General features: G+C 40.5%; 1 protein-coding gene across 17 annotated transcripts in view; it reads left to right on the top strand.

Annotated features, from left to right (window-relative positions):
- Nucleotides 1-23,132, top strand: part of mark3a (MAP/microtubule affinity-regulating kinase 3a) — a 47,565-nt gene extending 24,433 nt beyond the window's left edge. The window contains exons 9-20 of one of the 17 annotated variants that reach the window (XM_013909695.1): nt 216-356; nt 2,818-2,917; nt 6,489-6,601; nt 7,165-7,312; nt 8,018-8,235; nt 9,103-9,206; nt 9,641-9,817; nt 12,524-12,796; nt 13,729-13,755; nt 18,456-18,535; nt 20,815-20,859; nt 22,384-22,522. In XM_013909695.1, the coding sequence (XP_013765149.1) occupies nt 216-356; nt 2,818-2,917; nt 6,489-6,601; nt 7,165-7,312; nt 8,018-8,235; nt 9,103-9,206; nt 9,641-9,817; nt 12,524-12,796; nt 13,729-13,755; nt 18,456-18,535; nt 20,815-20,859; nt 22,384-22,460 (1,503 nt within the window). In that variant the 3' untranslated portion in view covers nt 22,461-22,522. Of the gene's footprint in view, nt 1-215; nt 357-2,817; nt 2,918-6,488; nt 6,602-7,164; nt 7,313-8,017; nt 8,236-9,102; nt 9,207-9,640; nt 9,818-12,523; nt 12,797-13,728; nt 13,756-18,455; nt 18,536-18,740; nt 18,789-20,814; nt 20,860-22,383 lie in introns of those variants that run through there. The other 16 variants (XM_013909700.1, XM_005728607.1, XM_013909690.1 and 13 more) reach the window with 16 other exon arrangements.
- Nucleotides 23,133-23,152: the final 20 nt, after the last annotated feature.

Here is a 23,152-nt window from a genome sequence, read left to right as displayed (position 1 = left end):
TCATAGTTGTCATTTAAATGCTGTTATATATAACTGTTGGTACTGTCTAGTGTCACTTGTACCATGGGCTTATATGGTGCAAATCCTGTGGAAGCTGTTCCAGGTTCTCTTAAATGATTCAAGTAAAGCTTATGCACGATGTTACAGTCTACAAACCAGCCCCTACATTTCTTCTAGCAATGATCTGAGATCAGTCCGTTCATCCTTCTCTGCAGGAGCTGCGGGAGCGTGTGCTCAGAGGGAAGTACCGCATCCCTTTCTACATGTCCACAGACTGCGAGAACCTCCTCAAACGCTTCCTGGTGCTCAACCCGGCCAAGCGGGGTACTCTCGAGGTGAGGGAGGACGCAGAAAATGTAAATATACCTCTTAGTTCTTAACGCACTCCCAGAGCACGTCTGCACCATTGGAGAATGCCATCCATCCTCAAACCCCTCCTCTCAGTCCCTGCATCTCCCCACTGCATCATCTCCTCTGACGCCGACGGCGTCCTGTTTTGTGCGTGTGTGCCCGGCCCACACTCTACTCCTCCTTTTATGATGTTGTAACCATGAATAATGCATCGACGTTTTTGTGTTTGTGCCAAAATTGTCTTCTGTGATCACTTCTCTGCCTTCATTTGTGCCTCGAGTATACATCAGTTTTCAAGAGGGTGCATATAACCTACTTATTTAAGTCTGCGTCATTATGAGCACAAAGTACAGCTGCGTTTTTAATGCATTTTATTTATCTCCCGGTTTAAGCAAGATCAAAACGTGCAGTGTGCTAGCGAACACTTCAGTTCGCTTTGAGTAGAAACAGCACACAGTCCTCACGAGTACATTTCATTTTGCTTTAACTTAACAGGAACATTGCTGAAAACAATCCATCTGTTATCAGTAAATCTGGTGTCCAGAAATGTGCTCATGCCTAAAATCCATCGAGCATCATGGATGTGAGGATTAGCTGGTTAATAGATGACATGTGAAATATCTTTGGCTTTTAATCGGCACATGATTCTAAAGTGAACATAATAGGAGTTCAAAACTCTTCTGTTAGCAAAATATAATATGAAATTGCCCGTTTGACTGTAAATGAGTTTCATTACATTGTTTTTGTAATTGTGCATTGCCTTTTGAGCAGCATATAATGTTGTCTGATCAAATATTTGGGGTCCAAGAAATCCTCCAGTTATTGTTAAGGAAACATTTGTGCTTTTTGTCACAGTATTAAATAATAGATGAGCAGCAAAAGCTACAAAACTGTAAATGCAAACATGTTAAAAAAAACATTCATGTGTAAGTAGAAATGTGTCTGTAGTACATTTCAAAGTTCCAGCAGAAGTAGGAGGATAACGAACAGCGGTGTTGTACGATCATACTTCAGCATGTTCTCTGATGAGCCAAACGAAATTTTGACCTCTTAACCAAAAGCATTAAAGGTCATTATGTGTCCTCAGAGTCCACATACTAAGTTAAATATTACTGGACAAAAATAAATCAGTTTTCCAAAGTTGATTGACAGAAAATGGCAGAAATACCTGGACTTTTTATTTCCGTCAGAACATCTGCGGTGGTTGGAATAATCCAAGTGTTAAATGTAAGAGGAAGAGAGGACAGAGAATTGTTCCACAGATCAATGTGTGAATGATCATCTTTTAGCTGTTCACACTCCGCAGTAAATCATTCACACAAAGAAAAATCGTTCTTTTCACAGTTATTTTTGGCACGTAAGCTCTGAACTTGCTATTTAATCTCAAAGCTGATTTTCGCCTTTCATTTCAAGGAAATGGCTTGATTGCATTTTGCTGAATTCTTTAGAGCAGACAGTGTGTGAGTTAAAATAAATAGTGCTGGCTCGAATGTCGGGGTCACATCTGTTGGCGTTTGATGCCACACGATTGACCTGGATTATGGCAGCCACAGCAGAGCGTGATAATTAGTTTGGCTCTGTCCTCAGTAAAACCCCAGGGACCAATTGATCAGCTGATGATTGATTAGCGAAATAAAATAAGGGTGCAAGCAAATGTGATGGAGCACAGTTCAATGTGTAGTGTTTCTGGGAAAGGACTGAATTGTAATCAAACCTGAGTGGAATGCCTCACGCACTCGACTTACTGTTTGATCTGTTATTACAGTGGATGTTAAATGCATTGTTAGAAATATAAATCTGTCAAGTTTAGACTTGAACTAAAATTTCATTTCAATATTGTTAAACTGTAACATCTGTCCACACCAGTTATGTTGGACTAAGCCTTTTCTGATAACACCAGATAATATTTGAAGATGCACCTTAAGAGCTACTAAAGGTTTAACCTCATGAGCTGTGGTGCCCCAATATATGTTGATTTGATTCACTTTTTTTTTTAAAGCTGAGACAAAGGTTATAGTTCTAGTATCATAGAACTACTTAGCAATTTCAGTGGGAGTGACTTCCTCAGTCTCAGCTGACTGCAGGTTTCTCCAACCTTATAAACAGTACGTTTGCATAATGACTGAAACTAGCACCACTGAATAACAATGGACTGTGGCCTCACAGCCCATTGTTCGCCAGTTTCTCCCATTGAAAAGGTGTCCAGATGAATAGATCACCTTTCTTGGGATTTCCTTACCTGGAGGATTGAGCACTCTCAAACGTTTCAAACTGTTAGTTTCTCACAGTTTATTCAGGTTTGCTTTTTTTGCTTCCAAACCCTTTTAACTTTTTTTGTTGGGAAAAAGGAAATTGCCCTTTTTTATTCGGTGGTATGCATGTGTGCCGTCGGCGTTTGTTTTTTGTTTGTTTCTCTTACGTATGTGTAGCCACATCTGTTCTAATTGTCTGTCTTTATTTTTACAGCAAATTATGAAGGATCGATGGATCAATGCAGGATTTGATGATGACGAGCTCAAACCTTACACTGAACCAGAGCTGGACATCACAGATCAGAAGAGAATAGGTAAGGCTGATGTTACTATTAATATCGTAACTGCTTTTTTGCTTGTTTGTTTTCCCCTTTTGAAGGATGGATTGCTTCATCATTGAAGTTCTTTTTAAGTCAGTTTTCTGACTTTCAGGCCTGTCATATACACTGTTCTATAATCAAAAGAAAAAAGTGCACACCCCCTCCTTCTCCATTATTACTGTAAAAGCTCAGTCGGTAATTTTCGTCAGTAGTGAGAAGACGTGATATGTCGAACGTTAGTGGGGTTACGGCTCCACAGTGCAGAGGCAGTCTCATTATTTCAGTGCTGAAGAGCTTGAAGAGGAAAAAAGATGAAACGTGACGATGAATAAATAAATTCGAGGAGCGCTGCTGCATGCAGAGAAGAGAACCAGAGAAGCCTCCCCATCATGCCCTGGATGAAAGCTCTTGCATAACTGCAGCTGGGGTCGGCCGTTGGTGCACATGTGTCGGTGCGAACTCCCCATCACCCAGGAAAACGGAAAAAAGAAAGATGGAGGAGGGGCGAGAATGAGGTCTTGAAGTTGCCGACTAGTCTCTGGATTCTAAACAATGCCTGCAAAAGTTTACCTAAAATTATTACTGAATGAAAACAATGCATTGTGGAGCAGATGCTGTCTTACACAGGAAAAGGCTTCGAATTTTCAGTGTGGATGACATCTAATTTTTCTAAAGGCTTCAGCAGCACAAGGGCCAATAGAGAGAGAATTTATTTTCTTAACACCAGGAAACACTGTGAACAGGCCAGCTTAAAGGTGAAACTATTAGCTGATCAATTTAAAGGAAATCCTCAACCTTGAAGGCCCCAAATCCTCAAATGCCTGTTACATTATTGACTTTATAACTGATATATTTATTTATTGGGGTAGGGGATGGGTGGACTATTGGATAAACATTTTTCACCATTTAGTTTTTAAATGTCTGATTTTATGTGATGCGTGTAAGGAAGTAGTAGACCTGGAGGACGTTCTCCTTCTTCCACAGTGACATGAGTCTTGATATTTTTAGTTTTGATTCATGCCAGCTGCATAGATGAATGAATGCATATGTGGCTTTAAACCTGAGCACATAAGAATTACATGCCTCTCTAGATTAATTTTCTGTGCTTGTAGTATACCGTGTTGATTAACTGTGAAAAGCAATGAGCTCAGTGGGAATTATTTAGGGAAAAAAAGGAAAAGCACAATCTATCACTGACAGCGTGATCAGCTCATAGCTAAATATCAGGAGGCAACCAAGGCGCTCTTATTCCTTTAAAGGTCCTGGTGTATCTGAATATAGCCACACAGAACTTTTACATAACTGACCTAACCTGTGTAGCCTATGTCAGAATGACTAAAAAAGTAGCGTTAACAGATGAATAAAGCCAGTAATGTTACATAATTCAAGCCTAGAAAGTAATCCTTTTTTCTTCTTAGGTAGAGTGTTACCAGATAAGTGTTAAAATGTCCTTTCTTCTTTCAGCTATGAGCATTTTGTCAAAGATTGCAGCCATAAACCATCTAATGAGCCGAGAATCAGAGAGGGAAACACAAGTGTTGGGACGCAGGAGTGTGAAAGTGAGAAAGATGAGCTTGATCCAACAAAGGACGGGAAAAGATGGCAGATCAGTGGTTCTGCCTGGTTACAGAGGCGCAGCTCGTTTTTCGCTCGCTTTCTCTCTTCCCACGCATGAAACCTGGTGTTAGACTCAAAGTGTTCGTGCCCAGGTGAAGTAGATACTTAGCTATTAACAAAGGAACGAAGATATTTTAAAATTATTGTGCTGAGCTTTTTGTTTCAAAAACTAAAATCATTAAAGCACAAAGAAACCCTCGAGTGGTGCTGAAAATTGTACATTTTAAGCCTTTAGAAGTGTAGTAGAAAGAGAAGCCATGAAAAGATTTAGTAGTAATAGGTAACATTTTAAAATCAATTCATAAACCCCTGAGGATGCCGTGTAAAGAGTCTGAAATGATGATGAAGCGGTCACACCTCTCTCTTGTTGTCAAGTCTGGCAGCTGAGTTTGTGGTTGAGAAATACATTTTTGGCTACGGCAGCACATCATCTGCACTAAAAAGAGTGTGATTTTAAAAAACGGTCTCCTGTCGGACACAAACAGCCTGCACTGACAGAACGGTTACTGGCAGGAAGTCAGAGCCCATCACAGGTCACTGTGAAGCCGGTGACTCATTTCTACACCTTTCCTTGGAGACCAGACGCTCCATCTCTGAAGATGGAATCTGCATAAAAAAGCTCTCCAACGTGTCTCAGATAGAAGAGCGTTTTCAAAAATTTATAGACTGCACAGCGTGTAAAAAGCCTTCATGTGATGCATGGTGGCGTAACAAAGTCATATTTCCATTACTTCAGACGACATTGCTGCATTTTTTTCCTTTTCTTTACAAATGAGTGCTATAGTGAAAAACCAAGTGTTCCTACTACAATTTAATGAATTACATTGCAGGTATTTGCTTTTTACTCCTTACACGGTGTAAGTGTGCAGAGATTCATGTACCTTTTTTTAAAATGAACAAAACATGCACAAATATATTTACAAATCATGTTGGATCTGTACAGCTTTACCTGGTGTGCTGCCACACATGTGACCTGGACAATGAGGAAGCTTAATGTCAAAGCTGTGCATGTCTTTCTCTGTAAATCTGTCTCCTGGGGACAAATTTGAGTTTCATACATTGCGAGTGGAGACAATTCTCTTGTGTCTTTGCTGCTTGACCAACATTGAAAGGGTAGGTAAGGGTTAGAAACAGATTCAAGTTTGGCTTAAGACTAGATCAAACTACACCCACAAATCACAGAGATGGATGATGATCTCTCCTTTGTTGGGACTCTTTTTCTCGTTTTTCACGCAGCTTTGATGTGTGGACATTCATTAAAAACTTGTTAGGTGTCTATTTGTTCCGATGAAACACAGCAGATTACATACCTGACTGCTCTGAACCCAACTACAGCTGTGATTTGGAATTTAAAAGTAGTCTGAGTTTAACTTTCGGATTAGACTTTCAGAAAAAAATGTTGTCCTCACACTCCAAACCCTTTCCAGTCAGCATTGCTTTGCTTCAAAGGTGAACCAGAAAGGCAGGAAGTCGATTAGCTGAACTTCACTGCCTGAAGCTTCTGACATTGCGTGTCTAGCTTGACTACATTACAAACTTCTAGTGTAATGTAGTCGATCCCGTGATATCTGCTGTAGCGCCACCGCATATCACGGGATCATAAACCTGCACGGCTCAGTCACCAGAATAAACACACACAATTCTTGAATGTGCAAAATCACATTAAGAGAAGTCAGTTTAATAACATAGATTTGACATAAAGTTGATAACCACATAACTTTAAAACAAGTTTTTTAAAAGAAATAGTCATGTTTTGGTTTTGTGCTGTAATCGCCAGAGATCACTGTGAAAGGGTCTAAAATTAAGCACTCACTCACTCACTTTGTGGTGAATGTAGACCCCAATGAACCGTCAATGATCGCAGGTATCTACAGTGTCCCTTTTAGTTTCAGTGGTGTCGTGAAACGTGGTTATTAAATTGAGCCTTTGATCATTTTTGCTTGTGCAGACGTGATGGTCGGGATGGGCTACAACTTGGAGGAAATCCAGGAGTCTCTGGCCAAGATGAAGTATGATGAGATCACAGCCACCTACCTGCTCTTGGGCAGGAAGGCCTCTGAGGTACAAACATAACAAACGTCTTAGTTCTTCAGTCGTTCAGCTATCAGTGGTTCGTAAACCAGTGTGTGACTCGGCTATTTATAGACTTCTACCTTGTTTGCAGACTCTCGCCACATATTAAAGTGCATTAAAATAATTGATTTGAAGCATTTGGGGGCTTTTTTCCGTTTGTTAAGCCTAATGGTTTTAAATTTGATCATGTGAAATGGTTCGTTGTCAAAGATTTGGCATTTGGGGCATTTTTTTTCAGACGGCTAATTAAGCAGTCATGTAAGTCCCCTTACTGTCCATGAGGGCTTGGTTCTGATATAAATAAAGGTGCAGGAATTGAAACAAAGTGGGTCTGAAGTCGCCATCTGAAGCTCTAAGCTCACAAATGACAGCTTTCTCACTCATCAGAAATAATAGTTTTAAAATGATCCTTTGTACACAAAAATTCTTTTGATCGCGTATCATGTGCCCTAGATTTTTGGTCTGTCTTGACTCATAAATCACATTCACTGTAGTAAAACTGTAGAAACTGAGGGTTTTTGTATGTTCTGTATGTGTCCTTTGTCTCTCAGCTGGAGCCCGGCGACTCGGCCTCCAGCAGCAACTTGTCTCTGGCCAAACCGAGGCCAAGCAGTGAGCTCAACGGCCAGTCGCCCTCCCACCTCAAAGTCCAGAGGAGCGTCTCCTCCAACCACAAACAGAGACGTTACAGCGAGCAAGGTGAGCAGTGCACACTGTGTTGTTTTCTTCATTGTGTGAAACACAGTGTCGTGGTCCTAGCTTTCCTTTTCAATGTCACGTGAAAAGGAACAGACTTGAAACTCTGCTGTACGTCACCTCTAATAATAAAAGTACTTTTCTGTCAGTTGCTTGTTTTCAGCTGATAAAAGAAGCCAAATCGAAACCTGTCACATGGTAGAGGCACTTTAGCCTTTCCTTTGTTTGCACAGCTCTGTGTTGTCCACTGTGATATAATGCTTTGTCAGTAACCTCAGTTTGCGATGCTTCCTGTCTGTGAGGTCTGCAGCTTAAGTGGCAACGCTGAGAACCTTTTTATACTCCAGCAGAAACCCAACATTCAAACATCGTTAACTGTGATTTCAAAAACTACTGTGGCATTTTCAGCCTTGTTTCTGATATTTTGGGAATTTAAGAAGACGACTTTATTCATTTAGTAAATGGTGAAACCTGATTCAAGGCCACCATGGATTAAAAGAAAAACAAACATTAATGTGATGATGATTATATTGTAAATTGTAACTATAATTATGTTTGACTAAGTCTGGGTCATTTTTCTTTTCTTTTTTTTCCAAAATGTAGGTTAGGTAGAACTTCTTTAAAAATTGTATTTGCTGACAGAGGTAGACGTATTCTTGAGTCATCCCGCAAACGTTACTCTGATAATTATACTTTCTCTTTCTATAGTTGGTCAGAACCTCCCTCCAGGGATGGCTCATCCAAAGAGGAGTCAGACAACTACTGCTGAGAACAGCGTGAAAGAGGAAGGTGGAGTCCAGCTCCGTAAACCGAGCATCCCAGGAACCCGCGGGGCACCACCCTCCAGCCCTCTGCTGGGCAACGCCAACAACCCCAACAAGGCTGACATTCCTGACCGCAGGAAAGGAGCCACCACGGCCCCGAGCGTGAGTGTTTCAGCAGTTGGCTTAAAAGTTTAACTTAATTGTTTGCTCTGTTTTTGTATGAGAGTTTTGGGGGGGGATAAGCTAAATGAGTGTGTTTAGTGACAGTGGCTGTCATGGTTACTTAAAAGGAAATTCCAATTTTACACATCAGTGTGTACTTCCTGGCGTTGGGGAAGTCCACTGCATTTAAGGGGAAATAATGGTGTAAAGACTTTATTGTGTTCAGATGCATCTGTGAGAAAATGATGCATAAATGGGTAAAGCTTCCTCTAACAGGTGACATCACATGTGATCCCACCTTGTAAGGAAAAAAACAAAAGATCAAAGAAGTGAGCAATCGACTGCTGAGCTCTGGTTTTGTGTGTCGATGTAGTTGTCCAGATTTACACAACGAACAATGCCCGAGTATTGTTTAACAATGTGATTCAGTCTCATGGTCTGGAGATTAGGAAATGTTTTTAAGCTGCTCTCTATCACTTTAAAGCCACCAAACCATGACGTGGCAGTCTCTGTGTGAGTCACTTCAGATTAATCCACCTGTCCACATCGACCACAGTGAGCCTCTGTGGCGATACAAAATGTGACAGACGAGTACTACTTCTAATATACAATCGAGTAATGCAAATGTTTAAGAGATCAAAGACACGAGGGACATATCAGTACAGTACAAAGGAAACAAGTTTTACTTCTAAAGTCTGCCGCATTGTTTCCAAGTTTAAACAAAACTCATTCGAATTTGGTGAGATTGGCAGCATGATAGACTGAATTTAAGTGCACTGTGCTTTAATTGCTGTAACACATGTTTCTTTGAGCCTTTCATTAAAAGAAAAGGTCATCCACTGAAGCAATGCATTTGTCTGTTTGCAGAATAACACTGCATCTGCGGGTATGACCAGGAGGAACACGTATGTCTGCAGTGACAGAAACAACACAGACCGCCTCTCCGTCATTCCTAACGGGAAAGAGAACAGGTGAGAGGAGGATGATTGTAAATCTTAATCGGTACAGGGAGCAGAATTTGAGTTTTCCCACTTGTCAGTAAACTGTTGTTAGTGAGATCATTGTTGTGGGTCCTGAAGTCTGTATGTAGTTCTTTAGATTTAGATAAATACTGTTTTAGAGACTCTTCTACTTAACCTGTGTGAAAATGTATATTTGTATGGTATTTCAAACTCACACTGGTCGAAGTTATTTAAACCCCTTTTTCTTGTTAATAGAGGGGAAAAAGGACCTACATGGATCCCTAGAAAAGATTTCCTTTGTCTCAGTCCCCGATTTTTCTACTCCTTTCTTTCTGTTTACTTCCCCTTTTCTCATCAACTTATCTTCCATTTCTGCCTGTGTGTTTGTGATTCGGGGTGGGGTTTTTGTTTTTTGTCCCCCCCCCCCGTTACGGCATGACCAGCATGACTGAGATGGCTTGTGCCACTAGCCCCCCGTCTGCCTTTGCAGCCGCTGCATTCGGTGCCTCGTCCAGTTCGGTGCGGCTGAGGTATCAAACTGTCGGCCCTTTGTACGCTTGCCAGGCAGGCTGGGCCACACTGCCCCACTCCTACTACGCTCTGGACTACTGCTCGCCCAAGTAAGACGACAGGGTCTCCAAACCCCCCTGTCTGTCTCCTCTCATGTCTCAGCCCCTGTTTGGCCCCTTGCTAACCCACACATCCAGCCAGCTTCACACTCTGTAACCCTACAACTAAACCATGGACACCATTTCCTGCAACAAACAGTAAGCAAAGTGGTTTTTGGTGCCAGAGTCTGAAATGTATGCTCATCAGCAGGAGCAGGTAAAATGAATTGCTCTAATGACTGGTATACCTCAATAAAATATGTCCTCCTTCTTTTTATTGTTACTCTACCAAAGTCTAGCTGGTCTAACGTGCTGATTCATGGTCAGAATGAAGACCTTTTTAGATATAAACACGAGCCTTAGTGCTACTGTTTGGTTTACCTGATGTTTGGTAACACTGCTGAGGTGGTGTTGATAGGAAGAAGAAGCATTTGTATACTCGGATCTGCAAAACACCTCAGTACGTATTATCTGTATGCTAGTGTTACTGAATCAAAAGAATCATTAGTTTTCCACAACATAAACAGACTTAAAAATGAGGCTTAGTCAAGGTGCTTGTAGTCAATCTGAAATGTAACTGCACTGCTATAAAGTCAGACACATAGACTAGGACTAGCCACCTTCTTTTTCAGGGGGTGGCTAAATAAAGACTTTTTTTTTCCAGATTTAATTTCCACAAAACTGTCCAAAATCCAGATGTTAAATGAAGCAGGGAGACCAAGCAGGTCAGTTAGACAGATAAATTTCTGAGTGTTTATTTCAGACGCTGATCAAACCAGAGGAGAAGTGGAGAAAAATATGCATCTACACACTGAAATCGAGCGATAGGTTAAACTCAGTGTGTGATAATATTTTTCCATGTTTCCATCATCCCTCTGCCAGCCATAAACCAGAGGACCGCTTGGGCCCCCCCCCCCTCCTTGCGACATTGCAGTAACGCACTCACACAGCTCTGCTCCTGATCTCTCCTCCATCCTCTGCTGTGAACTTTGACCCCTGATTTTCTCTGTCTGGGTCCTGCACCTGTTGGTCTCCGAAATGATGGAAAAGCCCCCACTGCGCACGGCTCCCCTGCTGTCCCAGCTTCCTCAGACCCTCGTCTGTTTCTGTTTAGACTCTTAAGTGATCAGGCTCACAACTCACTGTTTCATTGTACATATCAACAGCTTGACATCTGGGGTGTGAAATTAACAGCTCATTGCTGGTGAATTTTGGTTCCAGCTGCTTTATATACGTTTCCTGTTCTAAAATTGCTCCGAATTTAATGCAATAAATCTCACACACTGGCCTTAAATATTATCATAAAGATGTTTTGGTCATGTGACCTCACTTATACTATTTTCCTTGCCCTGCCGCCATTTTAATAGGTTAACCTAATTTTGTTTCTGCTCCCAGAAAGTCCCAACTCTTCAGTTTGGTCTCAAACAATGTAATGATCTTATAAAGATTTCTCCTGCTATTTTTCTGCTTTGAAGAATCTTCAAATGACTCACAGACACATGAGGACAGAAGTCCTTGTGGCGCATTAGTCGTTTAATCCAAAGGGAGGCACTAAAACTGGGTTCTTAGACCAGATCTGTGCTGGAGCTCAGTTTGCACAAAATGCTTGCACATCTGTGGGTATGAAATGCATAAAATTAATCTTCCAGCTGTATTTGTTTACTGATAATCTCTCTATCATAAATCTGCCTCTTGTTGGTACTACCAGACACTGCTTTATGGATTCAGTTTAAATAAACACTTATGCTCTGATCAAGGGGTCTCAAACATAAGGCCCAGGGGCTAGAAATGGCCCAGCAAAGATGCCAATCTGGCCCACTGGCGGTCTTTGGTAAATGTGAAGGAGGACATACGTTTTAGACTTTTAACTGTATTTTCATAACTTTCACAGCTTGTCTTACTGATGAAAACCTCCCACAGCCATCCATAATACACCAACGTAATAGATAAACTAAGATTTCTTTCATTAAATAGAGCAACATTTCTTTATCACTTAGTAAAACTGAGATGTGCTGTTGAAATTGCACTTCTTCTTCTTGAGATACCTCAGAGATTAAATGTGCACTTCTTTAGACTGACAGAAAGGGGAGTTTCATTGGTCCGGCCCACTTAAGATCAAAGTGGGCTGTATGTGTCCCCTAAGGTAACGGACGTTTGACATCTCTGTTCTAATCTGTTAGTTATGGCTACAACTGCTCAGCAGTTTATAGGGAATGATGATCTTACTCTGTGCTACATGCAGCTTCTGCTTGTGGTTGGTCAGCTGTGTGAGGCCAGTGGTCGCAAGACTAAAACATTCGCTGTAATTTAAAAAAAATGTATTGCAAATTAGTTATTCACAGACTGGCTGTTGCGTCTAAATCCACCAGCTGATGTGCGGCTTTGTCCTGTTGTGATTTTAATTTCCTACCCTGCTGATGTCTAACCTGCAGTATTTGAAACCCATGGCAGTTTTAGAAGTCCATGTAGAATAACCAGACCACACATTTTAGGAATGCAGAGGCACGTGCAGTGACTCTGCACAAACATTTTTCCATTGCAGAAGTGTACTCGAGTATGTTGCACAGTCACAGCTTCTGTGACTGTGTATAATCTGGCTCCATCACACTCTGCCTGCACAAATACGTGGAAATGTTCAGTGTGTTGAAGTACACGTCTGCTCTGGAAAAACGGTGTAAAACCTGCTTTAATTGTAACTTCCCCCTCCGTCCACTTCAGCAACGTTGCCGTGTCTCCCGGCAGTCAGAGGAACCCGGTGGCGTCCACCCACAGCGTCGCCAACACCACTACGCCCGACCGTCTCCGCTTCCCCCGAGGCACAGCCAGCCGCAGCACCTTCCACGGTGGCCAGCTGAGAGACCGCCGCACGGCCACGTACAACGGGCCGCCGGCCTCCCCTACTCTCTCCCACGATGCCACGCCTCTGTCTCAGACCCGGAGCCGTGGAACCAGCAACCTTTTCTCCAAACTCACCTCTAAACTCACCCGCAGGTAGGCGAGGAAAAGCGTCGCGGCACATTTTGTAGAGAAGTGTGACGGGTTGATGTTTAGCTCCTTTCTGCTCAGTCAGTTTAAAGGTTTAATTTGTTCTAAAGCAATATTTTTTTTAAGTGATTATATTCAAGCTTTAATGTTTTTAAAGAGGAAAGACTCCAGCGCTGCTCTGTGCCGTATAATCTACTGTGACTCTGTTCAGATTTGAAGCCAATCAGCACAGTGCCATGTAGAGTTAAGATAAATAATTACATGCTGGAGGAACACTTCACTGTCCTGTACAATGTGATTTATGCTCAAGTCTACATTTGTTGTGTGTCGCTGCCTGGTTGCTGCCAGAAACTGTGATTGGATATTCAAACATTTTATTCAGACATTAAACACAGCAGACCATTTTAGATCATTTCACTTCCATGATTCTTTAAAGATCTTGGGTGGTAATGTTTTTATACGGTAATCATTTCCTGCACTACGCGTGCTTTAGGGCTGTATGTCTGCTGTACGTGTTACTATTATACTTGTAGTTTGATATAGTCCAATAAAAACAAAACAAAGTGAAAGCATACATTTTGAATCGAGGTTAGTCTTGTATAGCTTTTCTTTAAATTGCATTTTCAGGCCTCCCTGAAATCTCGACATCAGATTCTTGTGCACTTCTTATTGCGGTTAATATTGTCACAGTGAGAGTCTCGAGTTCAGGCACTGAAAGCAGCAGCCAAGCCAGTGACATCCCACCTGCAATGACTGACCTAAAATGAGGAATTGAAATCATTTAATACTGAATCAAAAAAAATTACAAATGAATCTTTACCTTTCACTGTTAATGATTCCAATCACCCCATTTTTGTTCACTCATTCGATCTCCCCCTCCCCTTTCCTTCACTTCTCTTTCACCATTTTCACTGTTTCTTTGTCTGATTCTGTTGTAGAAACATGTCATTCAGGTTTACCAAAAGGTAGGACTCTTGTACTGCCTTTCACTCTGTACCAAAACAATGACAACAGTCTCACAGAACAACTTCCTCTGAAACTCTTTAGACGTGTGGGGCTGCTGGCACTGAACTAACACATTGCTTAGCAGAACAGTAACGCTCTCTGGGTGCATTTACACACACTGCTTACAATCAGATTAACGTGACAGATTTCTGTTCTCACATATTAGGTCTACTGACATGACTCTAAGTAACCCACAGTAACATAGTTTAATGTCTAGGTAAGATTGTCCTTAAAGGAATAGTTTGGTTTTATGTGTTATGTATTAGAGGACTTGTGCGTGCAGTCCTCCCTTCATGAAGGTTATACTTTTAGATGGTGGAGATGGATGATGATCTCATAGGTCAGTGATGGCGGTGATATTTCACTTCCTGATTACTAGATTCATTTTAAATGTAACCAGACTCACTGTTGTCTCATTATGTTTCACTATTGTAAATTACACTTAGGACGTGGGCTTGTTTTGTCATTTGTGTGCATGAGCACAAGTTCCTGTTCAGATTAAGAGGGTTTCTGTCTCTGGTTTGACTCTTCTTGGTTTTTTTGTCTTTTTAAATTTGAGTTTAAGATAAGTGTGCATATGTGGAGACAACCAAACTCATTTTACACACATACAAACAGCTTACATGAGTCAGCAGAACTGTTGGCTTAAAGCAGGGGAAGCAAAAAAGACCTGGGCAGACATTAGGTCTCAGTACTGTTTTAGCTGTTCGGCTGATATCCGCCCATTTATGGTCATTAAGTGCAGTCAGATGATTAGACTAAATCTGTCACCTTTTGTATGCGAAGGAGGCTGTGATGCAGGTGTAGCCCACTTTCTTTTTGTCTTAATCTTTCAAGTAGGGCTGCCACAAACGATTATTTTGATAGTCGACTAGTCACCGATTATTTATGCGATTAGTCGACTAATCAGATCATCATCCACTGGACGTAAAACTACAGCTTATTGCACCATCTGCTCTTATATAACTATCATTAGCTTACAGCTTTAAGCTTTTAAGGTGCTAACTAAAAATAAAGACAAGATGATAGTTTATTCAATTTTAATGAAATTTGCAGATTGTTTCGGTAAAGTTTAATAAACTCCTTGCTATCTAAAATATAACAGGACACCGGAGTATATTCTCGAGCATCTCACACTTCTGATAATCAGTTGTCTGCTTGTGTAAAAACTATCACTTTAATCTCAGCCAAACCGATTTACTCAGGAACAAATAAAATACTAAAAAAAAAAGCCAAACAACAACATTTTTAATTTATCTAAGTGACTCATATATATTTAACCTGAGTCGCGAAAGACGGCGGTGGGTTTGAAAACAATTTGCCGGGAGTCCGGTGTTCTCACGGCGCTAGTGACCTAGCCCCCGGCTAGCTATCGAGCTAGTGGGTAACAGACGTCTCCGAAAACGTCGGAGCGCTTTTGAAAATATGTGGTGTCCTGATAAACTGAGCCGATATTTGAGGTTTACACAGCTACATTCTCGCCTGAAAATATGTTAAACGTTTATTTTGTGACCCAGAAAGAATAATAAGAGTAATATTAAAACTAACTAGCTACCGCCATTGTTGGAAACTAAGCTGGGCCGCGCTATGAATTCTGGGACACAGCTGCTTCTTCTTCTTCGGGGTTTAACGGCAGCTGGCATCCTTGTACATGCTGTGCTGCCATCTTCTGTTTCAGTCCGTTATTACACTCTTAAATCCTGCTATTATTCCTGCGTCTTTTGCGATCTTACAAAGCTTCAAACGACACGTCGACTATTAAATCAGTCGTCGACGATTTTGATAGTCGACGTAATCGTGACTAGTCGACAAATCGTGGCAGCCCTACTTTCAAGTGGAAATTAAACTCCCCGTCCTGCCCTGGATACTGGATCGCCCAACGCTATCTGTGCTGTTTTGTGTATAAACAGTTTTATGGAGGTGTTTGTTCTGGAGGAGCTATGTTGTGGACCTTTTTAAGCTGTATCAACATCCTGCAGAACGAATATACAGAAGAATCAGAAGCTCTGAATTTTAAGCTTTCACGAGGACAGGAGGATTTACTGTGGGACGATTAGACTTTGTAGCCAGGTGTAGTAAAAACTAGCAACTGAGTATTGGTGGTAGGTTGTATCAGTTAGCTTTTGTTGACAGCGTTGTCTGAGATGTGTTGGTTTTTCTTTTTAATACACGTATATATCTATTGTACATAAGGGAGCTGTCAATCATTTCATCTTTCTAATTGAAATTTATCATAATGGCAAACTATTCCTTTAAGATGAATGCATTGCAATTTAAATAAAAATTCAGACTTCCTTTTGCTTTGATTGGGTTTTACCTGGTCTCTGTGTGTAAATGTGCTCGGGGTGGCCACGGTTGGTGTGGGTGGATAAAGGCTGATTGGGAAAGCAGACCGGACTCCTTGAACAATCAGTCAATTACCCATACAGCAAAAACAAAGCAGCTTGCCACTAATCAGTCGTCATTGCATGCATGAGGTTGCTTCTTACAGCTGCCATTGATTCTTGATTTTAATGACTGAACTCATCGTAGGTTATTCTGCTGCTGCATTATTCACCAAAATATATATTTTCTTACTTTCTTTGACCCAGTTGTGTCAGTAAGAAACCACCAAGGATTATATTTTTATATTTTTATCTGTTTCTAAGCCGTTAAGTACATTTATAAATGCAACTTTGATGTTTTTTGTAGACTTGGTTCATTCCCTTGGTGGGTACAAACATCATGTTCAGAGAAAGGGTCTTCTAAAGGGCACGTCGCTCAGCCTTCCTTTGTCTCGTTGCCCTTTATTTTCGCTTTGAAGGTTTTCTGGGCTTTAGTTTTTTACCTTCAGTTTAAGTCAGAAGAACAAAATAAAGGGGGGGATCACACAGGCATATAATACAGCATTTATTTACTGACCATTTTTGGCTATTTTTATTTTATTTTTTGTAATGTACTAATTAGTGCTGTCAGCATGACGTTAACGTCATTCTAACGAGGTTAACGCTGACAGCACTAGTACTAATACAAATCACAGATTAGGATTTCAACTTATAAATCAACATAAAAACTCCACAGTTCCTAAACTTAACATGGAAATGACCGTATTTAAAATGCTCTGTTAAATATTTTCTAATTTTGTGATTCTTTTTTAAATCAGCAAGGTTGTTTTTACTGAAGAAAATGAGAACTTCTTCTGTAACATGTTTTGCTTTCAGTGCACTTCATTTCTGACGGTTATCTGTCAGGCAAGCAAAAGCTGCAGAGAATGTTTGAAGACACAAAAATACTAATTCTCAAAGTATTTTTGTGTCTTCAGAAAGTTGTTTTAGACGCAGGTGCTGGAAATATTCTCCCCTCGTTGCTTTCCGTTCAGTGTCTTCCAGCATTTGGGCCCATACTAAACAATGTGTAAGACTTTTTCACTACGACAAGGTGTTTTTTGTTTTAAAATGGGTGTGTGGTGACACGATAGTGTAAATGGGTCTCTTCAGACATTTTCTTAACTTTTCTTAATGTCCCACTTTATAAAAGGAGGCCTTATTTTGTTTGGACATGCTGATGGTTTCCTGCGGACGTTCCAAGTAGTCGGATCAGCCATTCCAATAGGGGTTGGGATTTAAGAGAGGAGGCTATTAAACACTGAATTCCTCAAACGGATCTTGTGAAACAGCATGGTAGCTGTGGCCAAACTGAACCAGTCATTGATGTACATATCAAAAGATCAGAGGAGCTTTGCGGCCTTCTCAGGGAGCTGTCTTGAGGCCCATGGCTCCCTCTGGTGGCTGATTTGTAAACTGTCATCTTCCTTTGGCAGCATCATCGTCATCCAGAGCCTCCTGTCGGTTCTGCTCAGGTGTCATCACCATCCTGCATTCCCACTCATGGCGTCTCACTAGGGTTTTTGTGTTTGTCCTCATTTCTGTGGCGCACTCACTGTGACAAAATAGAGCAAAAGACTATAAGATGAGTCGAAAATAAAACCGAATACAGTAATAAATTGTGTAGTTGGTTAAATGAATATAATGGAGTATTCAAATAAGAGTTGAGCTTAATTTCTTTTTAGTTTAAAGTTATCTTTATTTTCCTGTGAACCCTGGTGCAGTCACTATTTCAATCTTGGTCTGCGACATCAATTTTAAGATCTTGCTGTTAAGTAAAAATAACTGAAAATATCAATTGCAAAAGTTCGCAACAAAGAGCAAAAATAGTAAGTTTACTAGCTTAAAAATAAGTCCAATTATATTAATTATCTAAATAAGGATTAATCAGAAAATGTGGAACAATTGCATGATTTTTTTTTCATGCTACAAAGAACAGACATAAAAATAAACTAAAAAGCGGAGTTATTAAACTGTCTTATGTTCAATTTCCTCTGAAGATGAAAAGTCTTAGCTACACTTTTTTAAAAAAAATCTCCATTTTAACCAACAATATTATTTATTTACTTGGTTCCATTTTTGACTCGTCTTATAGGCATTAACTTCATTTTGTCCGGTTTGGGCCGCCGTACATTTCTGCTAAAAACTCATCTCTGATCTTAACGAGTTTCCTTTATTTTCCTCGTCCTCGGGACATTTTAGGTTCACTCACATTCTCCTCCCGGTGTGTTTTTTGTCTTCCTTACCTTCTTGTGTCCTTTAACCTTGACCTCTTGCTGCTCTTCCTCTCTGCCTAGGGTCAGTATTGACCCGGCCAAACGGCAGTCGGCCAAAACAGGGCCTGCCAACCCTTCTACCCAGGGAGGAAAGACCCTTAGTAAGTCTTCTGCCCTCCAGTCTCTTTCAGCCTTTCCTTCTTTCCTTCCTTCTCATTATCTTCCATGTTTTTCTTTCTTTTCTTTTTTTTCTTTTCAGCCTGTCCTCATGCCATTCATTTAAATATTCTTTCCTTCTCTTTCTTTTCTTGTCATGAGTCCACTGAGATTTCCGGCACATCCTCAGATTCACGTTTTTTCTTTCAGATTCAGGAGCAGAAGATATAGAGAGTTGTAGGAAGATGAAGATCTAGAGTAAGGGGCTGTTTCCATCCCTCAATTTCTCCTGAGATTAAAGTCTGAGTTTCAGACTTCCCTTCCTACATTGCCTCACCCCGCCTTGCCTCACCCTCCCCCCTCGGTCTTGTGATTTTTCACAGCCTCTCTGGCCGACCCAGGACCTGCTGTCAGTCCTGTCTGTTCGCTCGTCTTCTTGTTGTCGAGTCCCTCAAGCTGTCAGGAGTTTGGACTCTGTCCCTCCTCCACAACCCCGTCCTGTTTTCTGTTCTGCAGGCTGCAATGCATGCTGGGAGCCTGACACAGTACACCCATCCTGTCTGAGAAACGGGGAGATTACTGACTATTCGCTTTTAATCTAATCTTGTCTTACAGTACAGACATTTTTTCTTGTTTGTAGTTGTTCAGCATCCTCCCAAAAAAGTCTTTTCTGGCAGTCAAGACTTTGAGGGAAAGATCTTGCAGGAGGTCTAAATTTTTATTGCAATCCAGTAAATTTTCCTGTGAAATCAACCTGGTTAGTAGGAAGGAATCCCCTGCTTTATCTCGAGTCTTTGTTTGAGTCTTTGTCTCGAGTCTAGTGAGGCTAGGAAATTAATTTTTCCTGTGTATAAGATGCGCAGGAACAGTAAAGGATTCAGAATGAATCCAGCGGTAAGCCAAAGAGGTCATTTTTGCTTTATGGAGGGAAAAAACTGCACATGAAACACATTATGTAAAGAATTTTCTTCATTATGCCTGCTGTAGAAATACTTGTATGAGGACAAACAAGGAAGGCAAATTACTTCTGACTAATGCAGAAGATTTCATCGTGCTTTCCTTAAAATGTCCCGCATGTCGTCTCACTGCCCAGTTTGTCAGCTTGTCTTCCAGCTGGTAGGAGAGCCATTACAGAACCGCACATATACACAAAGTCCTGTCTACGGCTCACGTTTGTGACTTAAAAATAGTTGGTGAGCTTGATTCTGTCGATCAGAGCGAGCGCGCTTCTGCAGCGCGGCTGAACGTGCTGCAGCTTCGGTCACAGGGACAAACTGTGAACATTTGGTTTGGTTTGTAGAGCCTGAGCTTCATGTTGGAGGGAGCTTTTCTCTAAACGGTGTCTGTTTTCATGTGCGTCACACACACGGCTCAAATCAGGATTTAATCATCAGTTGCCTTTTAAAAAAATAATAATAAAATAATAATAATTACTGTTAATATTAGGAAAGGTAAGCATTTCAGAAGCTGTTTTAAATGTAATATTTAAAGTCATCAAATAATTCTGATAATTAGTCCAAATGCAAGTAGACGTCTTTAAAATGTCACGTGTCAAATTGTTAAATAGAAAGAATCATGATGGGTCACGTGTTCACTAACAGTGTATTTAAAAGGCTTAAACTGGGATTTTATATACATTTACTGTACGATACATCGTCAAAGGACGTGTTTGCAGAGCAATAATCAGCTTTCTTGTAATTTTTATTTTTTATTTTTTTACTCCCCTATTATCTCCTGTCATCCTATAGGCTAGTGGAAGGATCTGCTTTTTTATTATTTTAGCTGTGTGCTGTTCAGATGTAGATTAAAATCTTTTTCTTTTTGAGAGGCGATAAAGTCCAGTCAAGTAGCGCTGCATCACTGCCTTCACTTCCTACCTCACCTGAATGTGGCCTGCAGGCTGCATCTCCTCTTATTTTGCTGCTGTTTTGCGTCGACACACCGCTGTCAAGCTTTTCTTTGTGTGTGCTCCTGTTGGCTTCAGTCTGGGACATGAACAGTCATCACTTCTTTGTTTGATTTCTTTATTTATTCTCCTCTCTCTCTCTCACGACTCTTTGTTGATTTCAATGGAAGTCAAAGCTTCCATTTCTTTTTCTGTTTTTTGGTGGTGGCTCTCGTCGTCGTTCAAGTATTCGTCACGTTCTCTCATTTTTAAATATGATTTTTCACTGGAAATGATAAAAAAATGATTGTCATGCAAGACCCACATCTTTTTTTTGTTTCTTCTTTTTTCCCCCCGCCCTGACTCCTCCTCCCCGTCTGATCTTCTTGTACGCCCCAGAGTCTCCACCGAGTTTGAGAGAAACGGGAGACTTGAGGGCTCAAGGTGAGGTTACCTCCCCCATGTTCAGTGGGTCTTCCCTTCCGAACGTAGGCTTCAGTTTGTCTCCGTCTGCACCATCATCCAATTTGCTCAATCCCCTTCCCCCTGCATAGGAACCACTTTGTGCTTACTCCCTTCAGGGACGTTTGAATGTACTGTTGCATCTTTAAAGCCTCGTCTTTGAGTGTTTTTTGACATAATGTTTTTTTGTTTGTTTGTTTTTTTGCATGGCACTGTATTTGTGAGCTACTTTTGTTAGCATGGCATGCTTGTTTATTTTGTCACTCCTGAAGCTCAAAGGCTGCCGCCATGTGTCTAGCTCCAGTTTACATACAAGTTAATTTCCAGAGAATAAAAATTTATATGTGGAAAAACCCAGAAACGTTTTAATCCTCTGAATGATCATATTGGTTACAATGTAAATGAATTTGAAACTAATGAACATAAGAAATGAAAATTAAATTCAAAATGAAGTGATGGGAGGAGCAAAAACAGGTCAAAATATAGACGAGGACTAGAACAGAACCATTTCTAATGCGTACAGGTTAATTTTGCTTTTCATTGTTACCCAGTACTTACATTACTAACCCTAATATCTTTGAATTACAGATCATTTACAAGATTAAGTTGGATATTTATCTTTTAATCACAGCTTCATCCAGTGATTACTGTCCTTTATTGCTTAATCTGTTCCACTAGAGTCTTTTAATTAATACTCTCAAAAATATTTGACTGCTGTAGTGTATAAATATCGTAGGGGCTTAATTTGTCCAATATGCCAGACTGGTTATCTTTTATATGATTATAAAACTAAATAAATGACTTTCAGTCACAGTTTGCGCGCCTCATCTTGACTCAATATTAAGTCAACACACTGGATATAAAACTGCAAAAAGATGGGATCCCAGATTTAGAAGTAATGTAAAGTGTGACTAATCTAAGTGTCTAATATAATAAAAACAACGAGATGTAGGTCCTGAAGAAATGAGTCAAACGTGGGCTCAGATTTAAGTTGCTTGCAGAAAGTGCAGCGGTCTTCTGGGTTTTTCAGACTTGCTGCTCACTATCAAACCACTGACAAAATGTAGTAAATGTGAAATATTTGAGTTCAAAATGCAAACAAATGGTGAGTAAAGAATGATGATAAAAGTTGTGTAGAAAGAAATCTAAACCTTTGAGGTTTGCTTCTTTAAATAAAGTGCAATCTTAAGTTTTTACTGCATTTTGTCAGTTTCACTGCTTTTCAGCTTCATGCTGAGACTTAAATGATTTTTTTTCATGTTGCTTGTTTCGCTCATATGAAAATAAACAAACTGGGGCTAGAAAATCTCATGTGGAAATGCATCAGAGCTGTGTAAAACATGATTTAATTCCAACTAATTCCTGCTGCTTCTGCCTGTTTAAAACATATTTTTTCAAAATAAAATGTTTTTCTTTCAAATATATTCACAGATCCTGCTTTGTAAAATGCAGGAGGAACACTGTGTGAGGCTAAAACCTCTCCTCCGTGTCTCTTTCTCCCAACAGTCGCCATGTACCTGGGGATCAAAAAGGGGAAAATAAAGACAGTAAACCCCGCTCCCTCAGATTCACTTGGAGTATGAGGACCACCAGCTCCATGGAGCCCTGTGATATCATGCGGGAGATTCGCAAGGTGCTCGACGCCAACAACTGCGACTACGAACAGCAAGAGAGTTTCCTGCTTCTTTGCGTCCATGGAGACGGGCGAGCTGAAAACCTGGTGCAGTGGGAGATGGAGGTTTGCAAGCTTCCCCGTCTCTCCCTCAATGGCGTCAGGTTCAAAAGGATATCCGGCTCATCCATCGCTTTCAAAAACATTGCTTCCAAAGTTGCCAATGAGTTAAAGCTATGAACAAAAGGGTTTAAAGTATACATATATATATATATATCTAGAAGTATTTAAGCTGTACAATCATCCAAGTAGCAGTTTCCAAATGTCTCCTTTTTCTAAACAAAACACAGAGTATGTATTGAATATTATAATGTATAGATTAAGGCTTTTGGCAATAATCACCGAATTACCTACTAATATCTCAGTCTGTTCTGACCGCACAGGGTCGACATTAATGAGTTGAATATGATTTGTCATGCTGTGAATGTGGACGAAAAAGCATTTCTGGTCTTATTTATTTCACCTTTATTTTTCTCTCTCCTGGAAAAAGGAAAATGACGTAGCGTTCTGTTTTCAGTGTAAATAATGTATCTTACTTTGAAGATGGCTTCTCTGCAATACTCATTTTGTTTTGTTTTTTCTTCTCCTTTTGTATTTTGTTAA

The sequence above is a fragment of the Pundamilia nyererei genome, unplaced genomic scaffold (genome assembly GCF_000239375.1).
Source record: "Pundamilia nyererei isolate P.nyererei 1_Seehausen unplaced genomic scaffold, PunNye1.0 scaffold00029, whole genome shotgun sequence".
Classification (NCBI taxonomy): Eukaryota; Metazoa; Chordata; class Actinopteri; order Cichliformes; family Cichlidae; genus Pundamilia; species Pundamilia nyererei.
This window is presented reverse-complemented; position numbering and strand designations above follow the sequence as displayed.